Consider the following 20,395-nt stretch of genomic DNA (forward strand, 5'->3'; position numbering starts at 1 on the left):
CGTATTAGACAGATTTGATACGGTCTGAGATATGGAACAATTTCAACCCAAGGCGCGTCATATTAACAAACTTAGCAGAGGTACAACACCCACACCAAATATAAAATCCCTTACCTATTCGGTTTCAGAGCATAGAATTTTAAAATTACTAACTAAGCAAGTCTATATAAATCACGTGACCCATGAATGTGGTTTGGTTGACCCAATAGGGTTGAGCATGTGAAAAAACTTAGTTATGGAAGACCATACAATGTAACAAACCAAATATTGCAACCCTGACCCTTGCGGTTTTAAAGACGTATTTATTACTAAAAAATTACTAAAATCATCTGACCCTTTTAAGAGTGACATGAAAACGCCTTCCAGAATAAACACTTGAAGCAACAAGAGCACCGCATAACGGGTGCCACGCTCGGCTGCGGATGCAGTTTTGAATAGATGAAAGCTTGTCAGATTTTTTTTTAGAGGTCTTTGACCTAGTGACCCAAAAATGGGTGTGGCATGTAGAACTCATCAAGGTGCAGCTACATATGAAGTTCCAAAGTTGTAGGTTGAAGCACTTTGATTTTAGAGCCAATGTTCAAAACTTTGACAAAATGTTAAGATTTTAGCACGACGCGGACAGCGGACACAACGACGGACACGACGAGCTGGGTATGGCAATACCTCGGCTTTTCTCCGAAAACAGCCGAGCCAATAATCAGGGTCAACTAGTAATCTCTTTAATCACGGTTTCTTTTTGGAGAGCATCCATAGTCCTATACAAAAACAATTTGCTGAGGACTCGTTGCAATTTTCAAACAATTCATGTTCACAAGTTGGGACTCATTGATTTATGAATGTAGGGAAAATAGGACCCTTTGCTTGGAAAATGTAAATGAAACAATGAGGATTGTGATTTAAGAACCACCCCAGGGGAGGAAAATGTCCTACCCCCTTTACAGGGATCTGTTAAAACTATTCATTTTTTATAGATCCAGCAAAGTTAACCCTTTGCATGCTGGGAAATATGTCGTCTGCTAAAATGTCGTCTGCAGAATTTCTAAAATTAGCATTTTCTTCTATTTTTTTCAAAGAATACTATCATAATAGCAAACAGTTTGGATCCTGATGAGACGCCACGTTTTGTGGCGTCTCATCTGGATGCAAACTGTTTGCAAAGGCCTTCAAAATTCGGTTCCCGCACTGAAAGAGTTAACATTGAAGGGAGGAAATCAGCTGAAAGGAGGAGAAATAAAATCCCTCAATACTGTATGATATAATACCTTCTTAATATGCATGTATTCAAATACAAATATGAACAATAACAATATATTCAAACTTATGCTTACATTAATTTGAAACAGGGATGCTATCTTAACTTTTGACCATAGAAAACAAGAAGTGTTTTTAGTTATCAGTTTTATTCATAAACATCGCTCTAACCTTACAAATATATCCTGATCCCAAAGCGCAGTGTCTGTCATACATAACAACCAGATCTGTTTATACTTTGAGATTTGTTGTATAAGAACAAGTTTTTTCATGCAAGTTTACATGATACAATATATAGTCATCTTACAATTCTATTTAAATATGAAATGATAATTACAATGAGTAGTGTTCAATGAAATATTATTCATACAGTCATAAATGAAAATAAATATGTGTATAGTTTTCTATTAAATTACCTACGGTAGTTATTGGGTATGTGTAAACAAATGTTGCTATGTTAGGTGTAAAAACTAAATTACATAAATTGAAATATTACCATACATGTACTTGTTTATGTGAAATTAATATATGGTGTAAAAAACAAAACATGATTTTTTTAGTTATGATGAAACCAGTTTCAATCATTTTAGCTCGATGCATAATATTGTTTAATGAGATACTATTGAGTCTTTTTTCTGGGTAGAACCAGTACTAGGTGTCTTTGGGGGAAAACCCTATAGCAAAATAAGGAAAACTTCCCTGTCGCCTGGTGGCAATGATTTTCAATCCGCCACAACCAATTTCAAACTTAACTGAGATATCACGAGACAAATTTTCTATGCAAGTTTCATGAAGATTGGACAAAAAATATGACTTGACAAGTGTTCACATGGTTTAACTAAAGAAAATCTTTCCCTTTTCCTTGTCGCCCATGTTTTTCAATGATCGATTACAATTTTTGAAATCGGCGCTTACATAATCGAAACAAAAGTCCTGAACAAGTTTTATGATTGGGAAAAATTTTTAAAAAAAAAGTGACCTTATGTAACTCACTTTCCAACTCAGTTAAGACATAATTAAAACAAATGTGTTGACAAAGTTTATGAAGATTGAGCAATAAATGTGGCATTTAGAGAGTTCACAAGGTACATGTGGACAACGAACAACAGACAAAAGCTGATCATAGAAGCACACCATGAGGAAGTTTTCTCCGGTGAGCAAAAAAAGGCAAGTACAGTACATGTTTGACTTTCAGACAAAATTATATTTATAACCTAACATAAAAGATATATATAATTTTATAAAATAGAACACACAAATAATACACCGGGTTATTGCAAAAAACAAGATTCCATATTCTGATTTGAAGACTGGAGACATCAACATCAGACAAACTAATTATATGAGACACATTCTGTGAAAAGGGGGTCATATGCACGTGCGCAATTTCCCAAAGTATTGACACAGATTAGCCTGTGCAGTCAGGGAGGACACTTTCCGTCTAATGTGCAGTCAGGGAGGACACTTTCCGTCTAAACTTGATTTTTGCCAAAATACTATTTTTACAAGAAAAATATCACAAATGGGGGAAGTGTGGTTCCTGATAAACCTGTGCAGACTACATATGCAAATATGAGGCAAAACTTTACGCACAGCCACATGCATTAAACCCCCTTTTCACATAGCACGGACCATATGTATGCTACCAATCAAACTTTTCTACGCTTAGTATTACAGAATAAAACATTGTAAAACAGGTGCTGTCCTTGTTAAGTGCTAAATGCTCTGAAAAACTGTTTAGACCCAAAAGGGTTATATTGACATTTAATGTAGGAGAAATAGGGAGAAGAAAAAAAGTTTTCTTTATGTATTGAAAAACGGAAATCATAATTTAGGCTATTGTTAGATGAATTTTCATTTCACACAATTAATACTAATATTAATAGTGTATGCTTTTCACAAATAACTAAACAAAGGGCAATAAAGAGCAATAATAATACAAACTAATACAAAGGGCTTTGGGTCATTTGGTTCACACGTTGTGCTCAGGTGAGCTAAAAAGCCATGGACAATAACTCCAAAAACATTGAATAGAAAAAGAGTTGTAACTTTTTGCAATCCTTACTTACCCTTGATTTTCTCTGTAGATCTTTGATAAGTTAAAAAAAAAACGGAAAAAAATGTATATGGAAATTTCCAAAATGAAATGATCCTTTTTTTACCCCCAATAAAGGAGTATATGTTTATACCTATCCAGACATTACCAAGCCACAATTTGATATTTGTAAAGAAATCTCAGTTTTAAATACAGTCAATCTTGTATTAAGAGACCACTCAAGGGAGTAATCAAAAGTGGTCTCTTAATAAAATGGTCTTTAAATAAAAAAGGCCATTCTGGAAGAATGCTTACTCTCAATTTTAATCTATATGAAGGATAATCTCTTTTGTCAACAATGATTTTAACATTAATAATAAAATGAATATAAACACAATATATAAACAATATTTTACTTAAATGTGTTTTATTTTTTCACTTATTATAAATTATCATTTACTATAAATGAATTGTGTGTACATATTTATTTGCAAAAACAACATAGACAAGGAAATATTTTTCGCGTTTTTTTTTTTCACCTGACACATTTTTTCCACGTCTTCAAGCACCTCGGCTTTACGCTTAAGAATGTTCTGAATTTGAGTTTTACCGACTCCAAACTCATCTGCAATTTTACGTCCAAAACCCGAATTTTCTCGTTCAACGTTAACACTTTTCGTTTTGACATTTTAATTTCTGCATGTACGCTTAAGGAAATCTGACTCGATAATGATACTGAAAAAATTAAAACACGTCAATTGAAAACAAACAAACAGACCTGATTGGAAAATTTATAAAGTAAATAACAATGTGATTGGCTAACAAATATCTACTTATTAGCATAATTACAAATTGGTAATGTTCGGATTTCGACAGATGTTGCTGATTAATAGTTTATTTTCCGCACTTCTCAGGAAATGTTTGTCGCGTACAGTGCATTGTTTCTGCACCTGTTATCTATACTCGAGAAAAATCGGCGTTGTCTCTTAACGTTCCACATAGTAAACTAAGCTGTAGACTGTGTGTACTACGTTCCTCTATTATTCAACTCAATAAATTGATACGCAGTCTACAACAATACCGGTCAGAACCGGTCAACGAGATAAAGCATAATCATAATGGTTGGTGTGAAAACAAAGCAGAGGTGTAACAGTACATCTTATCGGCTTAGATAAATAATTAACACGGATTTGTCCCTGAAAGATCAATAGATTAACCACTTTTACCTCCTAGTGGTCGCTAAATTCAAGATTCGGACATCAAAATACACAACAAGGGACAAAATTGTCACAAAACCAGGTTTTCATTGTGAAAAAAAAATCTGATAAAGGGAGAAAACTCAAACTGAACTTTTGAAATGAACAAACAAAATTAACCCCCTTTGTAAGTTTGTTTTTAAAAAAAATTTTTTGTCGTGGCGACCTTGACATTGGAGATATTGACGTGATTCTTTCGTGCGAAACACCGTCCCATGATGGTGAACAAATGTGCCAAATGATTTTAAAATCTCACAATGAATGACATAGTTATGGCCAGGACAAGCTCATTTATGGCCATTTTTGACCTTTGAACTCAAAGTGTGACCTTGACCTTGGAGATATCGACGTAATTATTTCGCGCGACACACCGTCCAATGATGGTGAACAAATGATTTTAAAATCTGACAAAGAATGACATAGTTATGGCCCGGACAAGCTCGTTCCGCCCGCCCGCCAGACAGCCAGCCAGCCCGCCCGCATTCGCCAATCTAATAACCAGTTTATTCCTTCGGAAAACCTGGTTAAAAATCAGCGGTCGTTGGTCGCGTAAGACAAAAGTCGCTTAATACAATATCATTATATAGCTAAGAAGCTCCGTGGGATTTCAAAATGGTCGCATAAGACAAAGGTCGCTTTATACAAGTGGTCGCATCCACAAGATTGACTGTAATTTTCAAAATGGGGCACAATAGCTTTAGAACAACAATTTTTTACTGAAACAATGAGGGCAAGTAATTTTTTTGCAAATTTTGCAAACCCCTTGAAGGAATTATAGAGTGCACAATAACATAAACAAATGTCAATAACTTTGTTAATATAGAAAAAGAGCAGAGGCAATTTTTCCTCTGTGTATTAAATGTACAAGCAACACAAATTCATTAATTTCTCATAATATTATCTACTGGTTACCTCTGTACAACTGCTACAATACCTCCTTAAAGAAATTTAAACATGTTAGTAATAGCACTTTTCATACCCATTTTACTTATATATAATAATCTCACAGGAAAAAAAGACATTGAAACCACATTAACACATGAACAAAGGGCAATAACTTTGGAAAACCATTACAACTCCTCTGGGTTGCAGGTATCAAATAGCCACATACGGAACTTGTAAATGCCAAACAAGAAGAGCTGAATCAGGGGCAACACCACAAAGACGACCACTACGCACATCACTGCCGTGCGACTGGGCTGACTGAAGTCCAAGACTCCAGGGTAAAAGATGTTACTGTGATGGACGGCATACATGATACCGGCAAAGGTCAAGTAACACAGGCCGTAGATCAGCGTGAAGATGGCGTGTTGTAGTCTGATTGGTATGGCAGAGAGGCTGTGCTCCAGGATCACGATCACGGACGTGACTGCGTGCAGTTGAATGTTGAAAAGCAAGTACTTGTCGCCCTCCTTTGGTAAATACGGGAACAGCAATGCCCAAAACAGGATCGTTACCATAATTGATGCAGACGACGCTATGTTGTATAAAATCCAAACGATTTTCGACAACAGGTTGGGGGAGTATGTGATGACCAGCTCGACATCCGTGCCATCTGCGGTTCCCGGCACATACTCGTATTCCTGGTTCCCCCACAGACTCGGCTGAACCTGTCATGAATATTTTGCTTGATATTTTACAACCTATGCCTTTTGGATTGGGAAATTTGCGCAATAAACCATATTAAAATCAGGAAAAATTTAACATTATTGACATGATTATAAATAACAGTATTCAAATTGTAGTGTTTTTCCCAGGAGGGCAAAGGGGCATGGCGCATTACTTTCAAAAAGGGAATTTTAGCGCGCAGTTTAGGCAAAAAAGGGCAAAAACTTTCCCTGAATACCTGAATTACGGGGAAACATGTAATCGCATCAGAAGGAAGCAGTTGTGGAAAAAATAACATATAAACAAGCACATTTAATGGTAATAGATGTATTTAACTTACTACGATTTATATTAATATATTTACCTTGCAATGTACATTTAAGTCCCATGCTGTTTCAATAAACTGTACAGCACGACAAACATAATAAAGCAATATATGCATATGAATCTGATTATACACAGATCCACTAACATATAAATGAAACCATGTTTGTCTTATCCCATTTTCTAACAATAATATTGACAGATGTTTAAAATAACATTGCGAGTAAATTGATCGCTAACGATATGCAAACACTCATTTCCGTGACATACATCTACCGAGTAGATTACAAATAAATAAATAATGTTGTTGCTATCTAAAACATTTTTATGCATCGTTGATTATCACAGACATTTCATTAATTCCTTCTTAAAGTATAATCTCCATCGTAAATTCGATCGTTTACGATGTTATTTGCCATTTTTGCCGAGTCATAATTTAATTCTGTATAGTCCGCCATGTTGATAAAGTGTCAAATGATGTAAGCGACAGGTGCGCATAGCAACGTTAAATCGTATACGCGATTGGCATTTTGTTAAATAAGTATACGGCTCAGTAATTATTTCAATAATTAGATCTAATTATCTCAAAAACGAAAACGATAAAGAATAAATTTGTTTGTGATTTTAAATGTAATTATGCGTAAAAATATATGTTTTGATATAACTGAATAATGCATGCAATGCACAATTGCCACGAGAATAACATCGAGTTTTTCATCAAAAGTCTCCGAAATAATGATTTTATCGTGGATTAGTACACATGTTGACTGAAAAGGGGCGCTTGGTATAAAATAGCCTCCGGCATTATCGAATTGATACTGACAGGGGGTTATCCACGCATGACTAATTCACAGCTTTGGAGCAGTCAGTGTGACTACCTATAAATCGAGCACTGTTATAGATTAAATCTACTCGATTAATATAGTCGATTAGACGTTTACGTCTCTCGAGTAAATCAAGCACAGTCGGAGCGTCACAGACAATCAAGGAAGCTGATTTTAAGGACCAAGTTATATCGTGGCAATAAAGATGTTATGATAAGGGCGCGTGGCGAAATTCGCCTTTGAAAAGAAGGGCGCATGGCGAAATTTGCCTTTGAAAAGGGCAGAGTGGCGATCCGGGAGGGCGGCATGGCTTTTCGCCACGCTAAAATGGCCTGGGAAAAACGCTACAAATTGTTTATGAGTGCATGTTAACCTGCATTTTAAATTTTTTATTATTAAGTGCTACAGAATTATACCACTGCATAATAAACTCAATAAACCAATTATTAATTTTATTTGAAAAATTTGGCATCTTTATTAAGAATTCTGGTCAGATTTTGGGAGAAAATTGTTTCTTTTTGACATTGGGAAACAGCCTGTAAGAGGCTGACATTTTGGGCACAAAAAGTCACTGACCTGGAGCTCGTGGAACAACCGGCGATGGTTCTCACTCGTCAGCCGTCGCAAGAGGCCAAGCTCAGATTTCAGGAAATGAACGCAGGTGATAATGAAGTGAAGAACGAGATAAACGGTGAGTACAATGTACGTCCACGTGGTCAGAAACGCCATAATGGAGATGGAATGTTCTTGGATCTTCGTGTCTGGAGTATTTCTCGATGTGTAAATCACCCAGAACATTGTGTAGGCCGCCACACAGAAACGGTACAAGAGTATTGCAAGGGGAGGAACTCTCCACTGTAAAGAGAGCATTTTCATACCAGGGCTTATATTCCTTTTTAGTCAATGGCTGTGGAAGGCCATTTCAACATTTTGACATGGACATTTCACAAATCCAGCTCTTTAAGTTAAACATTAGAAAATTTAATATTGAAATCACTTTTATTATAAATTTCAAAGTATTTGTAAGCATAAAATCAACAACATTAATTCAAAAGGGACCAGGCCCCATTCCCAAAATGGTGAAAAAACATTAGTACATTACAGTTTTAAAAATATTCGTTATTCGTAGACTTAAGTTGAAGAATTGTTTGTTAAATACAGGCCCTGGTTCATTTCCAGCGATTTTTTAAGGAAATTGTGAGTGAAAAACCTTAAAATTGAGAAAATTGCGTTGTGAAGTGGGAAATGGGTGTATTTGATTTTTTGCTTCCCAATACTTTAAAAGTGATAACTAAATGTTGTAAAGTTGCCAATACAATATTTACTAAGGTTGAAGCCATTGATTTGAATAGGAAACTGACTAAATGTTGCATTTTAGCTATAAAAAAAAAGATTGTCGAGGAAAGTGCCGTTTTCTGGTACGTTATAAAGAAGGAAAAAAATGCTGATGTATGGACTATGGACAAATTACCTGCCAAAAGCAGAAGCGGGCTGGATGGGCCTCTGTAAAACCAAAGTACTTTCTCTGCAGCTCCCGTCTCACACTCCCACAACACTGGCTGCCAGACATTGTCATGCAGGCTACAGTCTGTTGAAATGATAAATAACCCTTTGCCACTTAGAACGTATTTTGACGCATTTGTAGTCCCAAAGAAAGTTAAATTTAATTAAAGAATTTTCTTACTTAAATCAAGATAAAAGGCTTCATTTTCAACACTTAGATACTGATGAGCAGCAAACAGCATAAAACCTAAACAGACTACATACTAGTTACTTGCAGGCTGTTATGGTTTTATGCTGTTATCACATATCAATTTTTACTTTGCTTCTGAGTGGGAAAGGGTTAAGAAAGTTTGAATTACTAGTCTTTCAACGTTGCAAACACCAAAGAGATACGTGATGGCCATAATTTTTTTTTATTGGAAGTTGGAATAAGACATTGATCATGGAATATATTCATTTCAATACATTATAAGTAAACTAGACAGTTGCTTATATATATATTATATATATATATAAGTTAACTAGACAGTTGCATATATATATATTATATATATATAAGTAAACAAGACAGTTGCATATATATATATATATCAGGGCTTAACACTAAGACACGTCCGAACTACATTCACTGCCTGTACCTAGGTCCGGCCTAGCCAATGTCCCAGTAACATGCCCGACCGGTCATGTGTATTTTTGGCGGGATGATGTGTTCTATATCAATTAACTGCGTTTTAAATAAGCTTTTGAAAGATACAAAAATCTTAATACAGTATGTTCAGATGACAATTAAATCACAGAGTGAAGTCTGAGACTACAAACAGATCGTAATTCGAAATAGATTTGGAACCCCCTGATTGCAATCAAAAAGAGGCCGACAATTCAGAAAATCCACGGCAGTTTTCCTGGTAAAACACGTCAGTACCTATTTTTTAACGGAATTCCGCTAGATAGGTTTTGATTGGTTTCCTCGAAGTGACGTGTTTTCTCAATAAAAATATGTTTTAAAATTAAAAGCCGGGTTCGCCTAGGATTGTCCAGGATCGATAAAGGTATAAAACTCGACATTAACACAAAGTTAATATAAAATTATTATTTATTTATCAATTTTAATTAACTTTTATTTGTTTGATCGATTAGAAGTGTTTTGACAATCTTTTTTAAGCAATTCAATTAGCAAAACTAATATTAATGGTCGATCCCGGCTTTTAGTAGAGAGTTAACCTTGTACAATTGTTAAGACTACCGTAACACATTATTTTGCGACACCTGAGATTCACTTAGCGTTTGTTGTCAGAGGGCAACCGCGGCAATCTATCTAAAAAGGTTTTTACGTTCATGTCGTTGTTTAAGTTTGGCTTTACAGGTGGGTATGGGGGTTCCTCAGATATGAAGAAAAGGGAAGGAGGAAAGTAAGAGAAAGTATGAAGGAAAAAAAACAAGAAAATTTCTCCCGAAAAAGCGTGAAGATTACAAACAGATGTCTTAAGTAGATGAATATTGAATTTATTAGCATTAGTAAGGCAAGCTAATAAGAATTATTGAATCATAATTGCGCATCTCCACACACAAGAAAATACAAGTTAAATGATAAATATAAAGGTATTGATAATACTTTGGTCGGGGCACATGAAAGCTTGGTCAGGCCGAGGGCTAGTAGGTTATGCATTTACTAGTTGAAAAAAAGTTAGTGTCAAACTGTGTCCTACATGCATGAAAACAGTAAAAAAAATAATGCAGTAACAAGAGCACCGCATAACGGGTGCCAATGCTCGGCTGCGGGTGCAGTTTTGAATTAATGAAAGCTTGTCAGAATTTATTTTTTTTAGAGGTCACAGTGACCTTGACCTTTGACCTAGTGACCCAAAAATGGGTGTGGCATGTAAAAATCATCAAGGTGCATCTACATATAAAGTTTCAAAGTTGTTGGTGGAAGCACTTTGATTTTAGAGCCAATGTTAAGGTTTTAGCATGGCGGACGGTGGACACCTGGATGACGAGCTGGCTATGACAATACCTAGGGTTTTCTCCGAAAAAAGCCGAGCTAAAAATGACAAAAAAATCCGAAAAAAGCCGAGCTAAAAATGACAAAAAAATACAATCACAGTCAATAAAAAGTCATGGAAAATTGCTAATCATACCCAAAGTATTGTCAGAATATTACAAAACACAATCAGAACATGAAATGAATAGTTTTGTTTGAGAAAATCATCAAAATGGTGTCTGTTCCAAGTTTGATGTCTTATTCCAAATTAATGTAATTCAGTGTTCCATAAAGGATGCCATTGATGAGAATCCAGAGATGAAAATTGAAAGTTTTCCAATGCATTCATTAGAATATAGTCTCTTAAAAGAATTGAAAAAAGTTTTACTTCCATTCTTAATTGTATGTATAAAATAATCAGGACTTCTTACAGTGCAACACATTTTTTAAAGGCAAACATTGAACCAAACTGTTGGCAGATTGGTGACTCCACCATTTCAGAATGTTTATCAATGCACATATTTCAGAAAATAAAATATCTCAGTATATAAGAATCAAATTAACAATATGGACATAAACATATATAATATTTCTTTTCTTTTAATAGATAATTATCATTGCTTTAATACTTGAATTTTGTATTTCATGTGCTTCAATAAGTTGCTTCAATCTTATATCATAATCTATGACAAGTCTTTTTAAGACAAGACAGCAAACTCGTCCAGAGACAAAGAGTATTACTTAATTCGATTCAAACGTCTTATTTATTACAGTATCTCTAATAAATGAGACGTTTGACTCGAATTAAGAATATTATTTCCGGACAATATTGCTGTCCGAACATAATCCCAGTTGAATTTAATGGTAAATGAAATGTACTCAATGGTTAACAACCCTATTCCGAACACTATAACTCAAATAGAATTTTCACTGATCACATTATATTATCTGCTCGTTCAGTTACCTCGTTGAAATAACAATAAAATACGTTTCGATATTTATTTTCCTTCCGTTCCCTATGGCATTCTCGATTTCAAATTTACAAACTATGATTTAATCGATTATTTTATTTCACAGTGGAGTTACACCTTTCCATCGCCCCGTGCTTTGAACCAATCCACGCTGTGCTTGATAATGCATAAATATACTCTTACACGACACCCATAATTAAGTTATGTTTATTGAATTTTTTCTTTATATGATTCGTTTAAAATTGTTCCATTAAACGTGATATTTGCATTGTGAGTCAATGTCCTAATGAATGCCGTTGAAAACTGAAATCTATGAAATAAATGATTCAACGTACAGGTCAAGTTTGTTCGGTAAAAAAATAGTGGTTACTTTCTACGATATTGAGAACACGGTTTCTTCATTAGTTGTTTGTATGCGGACAACTATAAAACCGCAAAAATATACGTTACAGTAAAGGCCCCGAAGCGTTAACTTCCGAAGTGTCAAGGTTGTCATTGCCTGGTGGACGACGACGTGGTGTCCGCCTAGCGACCGTATCGTCACGGGCTCGATCCTAACTGGGGGAGTGTTCTTGAGATTCCCCCAAATACTTGTACACCAAGTACTGGTTCTACCCTGGAAACGAACTCGAGAACTTTTCAATCAGTCTGAGGCTTTCGACAAAAACAATCTAAAATAAATAGGTTTAAACTAAGCTTAAACTAACCTATAAATTCGAATTGTTGTTGGTATAGACTACCGCTTGTCAATTTATGCCAGAATCGAATTATTTTGTTTTTGCTTTATCGTTATTTATCTTCAAAATTAACAACAATTTTTCGTTCTGATATGTTAATATCCACACATTGGATGAACACACGATTGTTATTAAGCCGATAAACACTGATTAAGCCATTTTTTAATCTACATTTCATTGCTATAAAAAGACTTAATCTACCGTAGATCTGTTGACGATTTTTTTTCATACAACGAACCAAACATACGATATATATTACCACAATTGCTTAGTAAAAGAAGTCAATAATAACGATAACAGAAATCTACACAGTTTTGTGAGTGCATTAATATCTCACCTATTAAACGGCACATGAATTGACGCGATCTGAGCGTGTTATCTGTCAGATAAGACACCAACATTTCAGGATTTTGGTTACGAAGTCTTTCCATGCGCGTTTTAATTTAAACTGATAATGAAAGGAACGATACGATTCCTCGTTTTATTGCACGTTCTAATAGGAACAGTGAGTAGTTTAATTTGTTTTAATGTTATACAAACACAAAATCGTACTATTTTCATTCAGGCGTTTTATTTACCAGTATCTGGGTAGCCAGATATGCTCATTCTGACTGTAGCAACTGCACTAGATTCCTTTTAATATCATTTTCTCCTTTCACGCAGACAGCGTTTAATCATCCGTGTAAGCGTGTAAGCAGATGAGTTTTATAGAGGTGGAACTCCTTTTCAGGTAGAGTGTAGCCTCGAACCGGAAGAGGGCCAGTGTCGGTCCGACGCCGACTGCACAGAGGAGGAGTGTTGTGTTGGCCTCGACCGCCGGCGGTTCATCTTTTCACACGCGACAACGGGAACATGCCGCTCACTAAGGTCAATACTCGAGAAGTAGATTTTTTGCGGTATAGTTGGATACTTATATTTTTATTATTTATTCATTTCTTATTAATTTCTAATAAATAAAATATGAACATTACAAATCATTTTACCTATGCAAATATCAACTGGTAGCTAGTAGGGTTGTTTAAAATTGGAAATACGTTCATTTTTAGTTGGTCGCGTTAGCGGCAAGCTAAATTTACAGAGCATATTTTGCAAATCAGTATGTGCTTAGAAGCCTTAAGTACGGTAAGAACCACAACTCACCCTGCAAGGGACGATTACCGATGCCTGTCTGCTGCAGACGACAAATGATTCTGCTCTAGCAGTGAGTGTATATACGCTCTAGCAGTGAGTTTATATACCAGATTGTAAGTCGACATTGGCCAGTCTAGTGTTTATCATTGAAATCTGTACATATTGGCTGCTTTCAGAGAAAACGGAGCTTAATGTACGTCAGATAAGATTAGCCTGTTCACACTGATAAGCCTGTGCAATGCGCACAAGCTAATCAAGGACGACAACAACAAACAACTTCAGTGCCTTCAGCGCTTTGATTATAACATCCATTTAGATAGTAGTGAACTACAGTATTTCATGTTAAAATATCGTATGAATACATACGAACGAAAAACAACCGAATGTCAACAATTTTTACTCGTTTAACATGATATTGGAGCATTTAGAAAGTATAAAGAAAGTAAATTAGTTTAAAACACTGTAATTAGTGATGAAATAAAAGCGAACTGAAATGGTACATCTAAAATTATCAACGCTTTAACAAGCATTAACTCATATACTCTGCCCTTTATAAGCATGCCATCAAACCCAATGCAGGTACCAAGGCTTCTCCTGTCACGTATTCTTGAGCACCAACCCCGGAAACAGCAACCTGCACGTTACCTACTGCCCATGCGCAGAGGGGCTGGAGTGCCGGGGGACCAGCGTTGACAAGCTCAACGCCAGCCACATCATACACCACGACCCCAAGTGTCTCCCCAAGGAGTAGCGGCCACACCCTCATACCACACCACCTGGATTGGCTGCCAGGCAATTCAACACAAAAAACAACCTTGTGTAATTATTTGCCTGTATAAATAAAAAAAATAGAAAGGTTAATGTATAAGTAAAATTATAATACAGTTATATGCATTTATAATAATAAATTTATTATAACAATTAAATCCAATAACAGTTGCGTGTAGATGGAAAACAAAACAAATTTATCAGCACTCGCGATACGTTTAACATATACGTATATGTTTTGTTAATACTGCCAAATGATTTCAGCAATCATCATAACAAAGTTAGTCTCAAATGGTCATTGTCGGCTCAGGTACTTCTCACTGGATTCTTTTAAGTATACTATAGAATGGGTATTGAAAATATACTAGAAAGTACCCAGGAGAATGGCCGGGGCCTTTGTGTGTATTTTCCGTACCCAGGGTACATTCTAGTATACAAATGCTCTGAAATTTAGATATGCTTGAGAGATCTAAGTTAACATAGTAACCTTTTTTTTCCGTGTTTAATTATTAGTCATCAAGGTCAACTAAGTTTCGCCATTTCATATGAATAATGATCATCTTATATATACCCTCCAAGATCTGTCAGGAAATGCGCAGAAAAAGATAGTTAAAGAGAGCCCCAATTAGAATGTTATTGACTATTAAAAAATACACACTTTACACATGTTTACTGGATACTTTCTGTATTGTCAATATAAATTACCGCTTGTAATACCGGGGTGCAGAATCAACGGGGTTTTCAGGGATTTACACACGGACTGAACAGAATGTAACCACACCGTTAAGAACTTTATTTTTGCAAATATCTCAAGTTATTGAAATACATTTGCACAAATCTTAAGTGCATATAAAACAGTTTGTCTTGCAGCGTGTGCCGATATCTTAAGGTATAAGAATAAATCATTGAAATCGTCTGAAATCGGTGACACAAATTCACATCGCGTGAAGCATAATCGTGCAGTAAACATGGATTTTTTTAAACAAGAACACAGGCTTATTAAATAAAGTAATTCACATTGCCATAATCAGCATGAAAACCTGTCATTTATGCACTAGTTGAAATTCGTAAGAATTTAAAAAAAAGTTGTATGGAAAAAAGCAGCACTTACCTGTGTGTTTTCATCCATGAACGTTTAATTAGGAATCCAATAAAGTCACGTGCTCCTGCACCCTGAATACTTTGTTCTCTAGTCCACTCTGTCTTTTTAATAGCGTTATGAGTTCCGATTCATATTTCGGTCGCATTACTAATGACCTCCAATACTCAACAATAAGTGAATATTCTAATCTAAATTTTTATAATAGTCATATTGTGTACACAAACAAATACAATTTAGAACTTGTTTCTTCCACTATAGATCCTGATGGTAAGTTTACATGTTCTTCATTTGAAAAAATGAGGTCGAATTATAAGCATCAATGTTGGCCTGTAAGTTAAAATAAACTATGGTTTTTATTGATGCTCGTTGCACACATTGTTTTATAGTCCGGTCAATCTACACTACACTTTGACCTCAAACAAATGGCAACATAATTTCTGACTGCGCAAATATGTTGATTAAAGCATTATATAATATAAAAAGTCTTGAAAAATCCATGTTGGAGAAAATTGTAATTAAAAAAAAAATATAAGTAATTATAAATGATATTTTGTGACTGGTCTCGACTACCGTAGATCTACGCACGAATAACATCGTCTGCAGATGAACGATAATGGGTTTCGATTATTTCTTTAAAGCCGGACAGTTGAATATAATGATCGAAATTCGAATGAGAAAGGTTAGTCTAGCAATATATATTTTATTCAATAATTTTTATTTTAGCGCATGTACAGGTTTAAACGGTGCAGAATGTACTAAATGAAAAATGTAATGTGTTTTTCGTGTTTTCTCAATGGTGACAATCCAAAAACGTTAATAAAAACATGTTTCGTCTCAAAAAAGGAGCTCTAATGATCTAATTTGTGTTATTTGCTATATTTCGTCTGCACATGCATAGTGGTGGCGAGAATTTGTTGAAAATAAAAAACTACGGAAGCCTATAGTGGCCATAAAATCTATAAACGGATTTAAAAACCGAACCTTGAAATGACCTTTTTAATGTACACATAGGTTTGAAGTTGAATCTGAGTGATTTAGTACAGTACTCTAAGGGGCTTGTATCTAGAAACATTTGTGCGGACAAGGTGTACCAGAATGACATTTTAGATCAGGTGGAAAGGACGTGTTTTAAGTAAAAACAAGAGCTTAAAAGATACCCAACTGCATCTTTACAGTACTTAGAAATGGTTGATATACTGCGACTCTTTATTGCTTCGGAACGCACTGGGCAGTGGGAGCTTGGATTGCATGCTATGCAGAAAATGTTACCTTACTTTGTTGCGGCTGGTCATAACCTTTATTTGAAATATGTGTATCTCTACCTACAAACAATGCAGAGCCTGTCTAGAACCATTTAAAAAGTACATACCGCATTTATTGAATGATATTATGTAGTGAGGCGCAGTGACATATCTTGGGCAGGGTTGTCAACGGACTTTTTATAGAGCAAGTTTTGATGAGGTCAGTGAAGAGTGCTGGAGGAATGACCCGTGGAAGAGGAATGCCAGAGAACAAACGTGCACGATGGCTTCTATCAATGCCATCCTGCATTGATATTAACAACGCTATGCAAGAATTTTGGGAGAGGAATTTCCCAAAAGCCCACAAAATAAAGAAGTTGGAACATCCAAATCAATAAGAGATCAGAATGACACGCAGACTAATATTTCCCACGTAGAGGAACGTTATCCTTTTAGAGAAGACGAACTTCTTTTCAATATTGAAAAAGGAGTAACATCACATTCAAGTTTGAATGCAAACAAAGCTGAACGTAGGGAAAACAGTCGTATCATAAATGGCTGGAAAGAACGCTTTCGAAATTAGCTTCAAGAAGAGTCAAAAAGCAGTGACACTAGATGCAGCACAGCAGATAAGCATTAATAAAAAACAACTAAAGGTTGACCCGCAGTTTCTTTTTAAACGGTTGGCAATAGCCGCACAGAGATTTAGTGACAACTTACTTGATGTTTTTACATACGAACTTTGTGGTGTGCCATCTTCTCTATTCGGTTCTGATGGACTTATCAGGGAGGCCCAGAAATGGCAACTTGCAGAAGCGATTTGGAATGTTGGGGACTGCTTGCATGAAGAAAACCTTGAGGATGAAAACTACAGATATGTATTGGATGGAGGCTCATTATTACATCAAGTGCCTTGGAAGACGGCGATGTTGTTTTCAGAGATTTCCGAGTCTTACGTTAGATACATCAACAACAGGTATCCTAATGCTGTCATTGTATTTGACGGATATGCATCTGGGCCATCTACAAACGACACGACACATATACGAAGAACTCGTGGTATAACTGATGCAAAGGTGTATTTCACCGAATCGACGCCGTTATCAACAGAGAAGGAAACTTTCTTAAATAATTCCGAAAACAAACAAATTTTATTTTTGCACTTGCTGGAGAAATGGAAAGGAATGTGTTCGATGTTTACCACGCTCAAGGGGATGCTTATGTGTTGATAGTGAAGACTGCTTTACAAATTGCAGAAACCAGCAATGTTGTCATCGTAGGCGAGGACACGGACTTGCTAGTAATTGCCATATATCACATAAAGTCAATTCATAAAACAGTCGTCTTAAAGCCAGCAGCAAAACAAACGACATCAAACGTTTTTGGCTATTGGATATTCAGAAGGCCAAACAAGTATTGGGCGGACAAACCAGAACGTTGCCAGTTTTACATGCTATATCTGGCTGTGATACAACATCCCATTTTATCGGGATCAGCAAAGGCGCAGCTTAAAAAATTCCTTAAAAATGAAGAGGTAGTTAACCATGCCTGTGATTTTTTGTCACACAGCAACACGGATGTTGTTATTGTGAGTGGTGAACGAATTGTCGTTCTTGATTAGCGTGTGCGCATTGCACAGTGCTAATCAGTTGCACAGGCTAATTTTATTTGACGTGCATTTATCCCCGTTTTCCCTGAAAGCAGCCGATATGTACAGATTTCAATGATTAACACTAGACTGGCCACTGTCGTCTTACAAGCGGGTAAATACACTCACTGCAGCAGTAGAGCAGACGCTACTCAGCATTCGTCGTCTGCAGTGTAGACAGGCAGCGGTAATCGTTCCTAGCATAGTGAGTTACGGTTCTTAGCGTAGCTAGGGCTTCTAAGCACATGCTGATTTGCAAAACATGCTCTGTAAATTTAGTCGTGAGCTGACGCTTACAACTAAAAAATTAATAATTCGGAAAGTTCTGTTGTTATCGTTATATTATGTGACATTACGAGGATTGCTCCTGAGATCAGTGGTTCGAGCCCCGGTTTGGATTACTCTTTTTACCGCTCTTTCATTTTATTCTTGCTTGATACTGGAGCTATTTAGCTCCGATGCTTTCATTTATCAATTTAAAGCATTTAATGACAAACTTCAAAACCACAGGTGGTTAGCGTGTGGCTATGATATTATTTAGTGAAAACATCATTTTGAATGATAAATAATCATATTATAACAAACAGTCAACTTTTCTGAAAACAAAATCACAATCAAATATATATATATATGTCGTAAAATGTCGGGACGCCATCTTTTAACAGGGGGGAATATGTCATAGGGTTCAAAACTAAGATGTCCTTTTATTATATAAACATATATAGTAAAACACCTTTTCTATTAGTTACCTTTCAGTATTTATTAGGTTTAAGATTTTAGTTCGAAACATAAGATGTAAGACAGCACTCCAATGTAGTTGTTTGTAACCTATCGTTTTGCACGAGTACTAATATCTATTCACCGCACTACTTAGCTACTTTCCCGCACTTTGTGAGACACACAAAGACAACGAACACGTACTGATCGTGGCCGTACAGAAAGTACAGGTCATCTTTATCTGCACATTCAAATCCATTGTTGTAGGGTTTAATAATAAACCTACAGGTAAATATTATTAATACATGTCTATATAATTGTTCAAATTGTGTATTTGTATTTTGTATTTTATTATGTGAATGATGTTAGAGTTCCTCGCTCATCATATCGCCTATTTTATAATGCACTGTGATTGCCTTTTGTATTATTATTATTATTATTATTATTATTATTATTACTACTACTACTACAGGATCTGACCAATACAGATTTAAGAACAGAACCTCTAGTTATTTGTCATTCCACCCGAGACGCTTAAAGGGGCGTAGCTAGGCCGGAGACATGTACACAAGTTTGGATACCTCAAAGCTCAGTTTGAAGGCACAGCCGCCTTGACAGTTCAAAGGTTTTCACTCACGAACGCGAATGACATGCGCGTGGTCGATTTATTGCGAGAGCGTTTAAGACAGCAGAGTAAGATCATTCATGCCACGATGCAAGCCTTAGTAACACTGCAACCGCCAAATTATACGATCAGCAGTCTGAGATTTTTCTGCGACAGAATGGAAACATACATCCGGGGTCTTCAGGTTTTTTTCCACTTTTCGGGAAGATAGCCCATGGCTTTCGAATTGGGAATTTTATCGGCATTTTCATGAAATAGGGAAAATTAATTCATAAGCCTTTTTTCCACACGAAAAGTCCACTACTTAGGGAAATACTAAATTTTATATAACACTTTATAATCATTAAAATTAAAAGAACAAAACCATAAAATACTTTGTTTGATGTAATTGAATTTAAATTGAGATAAAATACGCATAAGACACTTCTTTCTAAAAAAAAAAAAATTTTTTTTTTGAAATTGGGAATTTTTTGCCACATTTTGGGAAAAAGTATACTTTTTGGAATTGGGAACATAGCCGAATTTCGGCTATAAAATCGGGCCAAAAAACCCTGCGGTCTCGAATCGTTGGGAACTTGGGATAGAACCAAGACATGTATGGTAGTTTATTGGTGCCGGTGGTGATTGACAAACTACCCGCCGACATCCGGAAGAATCTCTCCCGAGTTAA

General features: G+C 35.8%; 2 protein-coding genes across 8 annotated transcripts in view; one reads left to right on the top strand and one right to left on the bottom strand.

Moving 5' to 3' along the window:
* Positions 1-12,939, bottom strand: part of LOC127880518 (protein rolling stone-like) — a 317,579-nt gene extending 304,640 nt beyond the window's left edge. For 2 of the 7 annotated variants that reach the window (XR_008049559.1, XR_008049561.1), the window contains exons 1-5: positions 12,831-12,939; positions 12,207-12,372; positions 8,773-8,889; positions 7,878-8,156; positions 4,712-6,155 (exon numbers count right to left, since the gene is read on the bottom strand). Coding sequence is in view for 3 of the 7 variants with exons in the window: in XM_052427830.1 (XP_052283790.1) it covers positions 5,616-6,155; positions 7,878-8,156; positions 8,773-8,877 (924 nt within the window). In the remaining 4 variants the exon portion in view is untranslated. The other 5 variants (XR_008049558.1, XR_008049560.1, XM_052427830.1 and 2 more) reach the window with 5 other exon arrangements.
* Positions 12,838-14,485, top strand: LOC127880535 (uncharacterized). The gene is made up of 3 exons (XM_052427851.1): positions 12,838-12,998; positions 13,224-13,360; positions 14,204-14,485. Exons 1-3 carry the CDS (start codon positions 12,948-12,950, stop codon positions 14,373-14,375), a joined length of 360 nt encoding a protein of 119 aa, XP_052283811.1. The 5' UTR covers positions 12,838-12,947; the 3' UTR covers positions 14,376-14,485.
* The last annotated feature ends 5,910 nt before the right edge of the window (positions 14,486-20,395 follow it).

This window comes from Dreissena polymorpha, chromosome 5 (assembly GCF_020536995.1).
Source record: "Dreissena polymorpha isolate Duluth1 chromosome 5, UMN_Dpol_1.0, whole genome shotgun sequence".
Lineage (NCBI taxonomy): Eukaryota > Metazoa > Mollusca > Bivalvia > Myida > Dreissenidae > Dreissena > Dreissena polymorpha.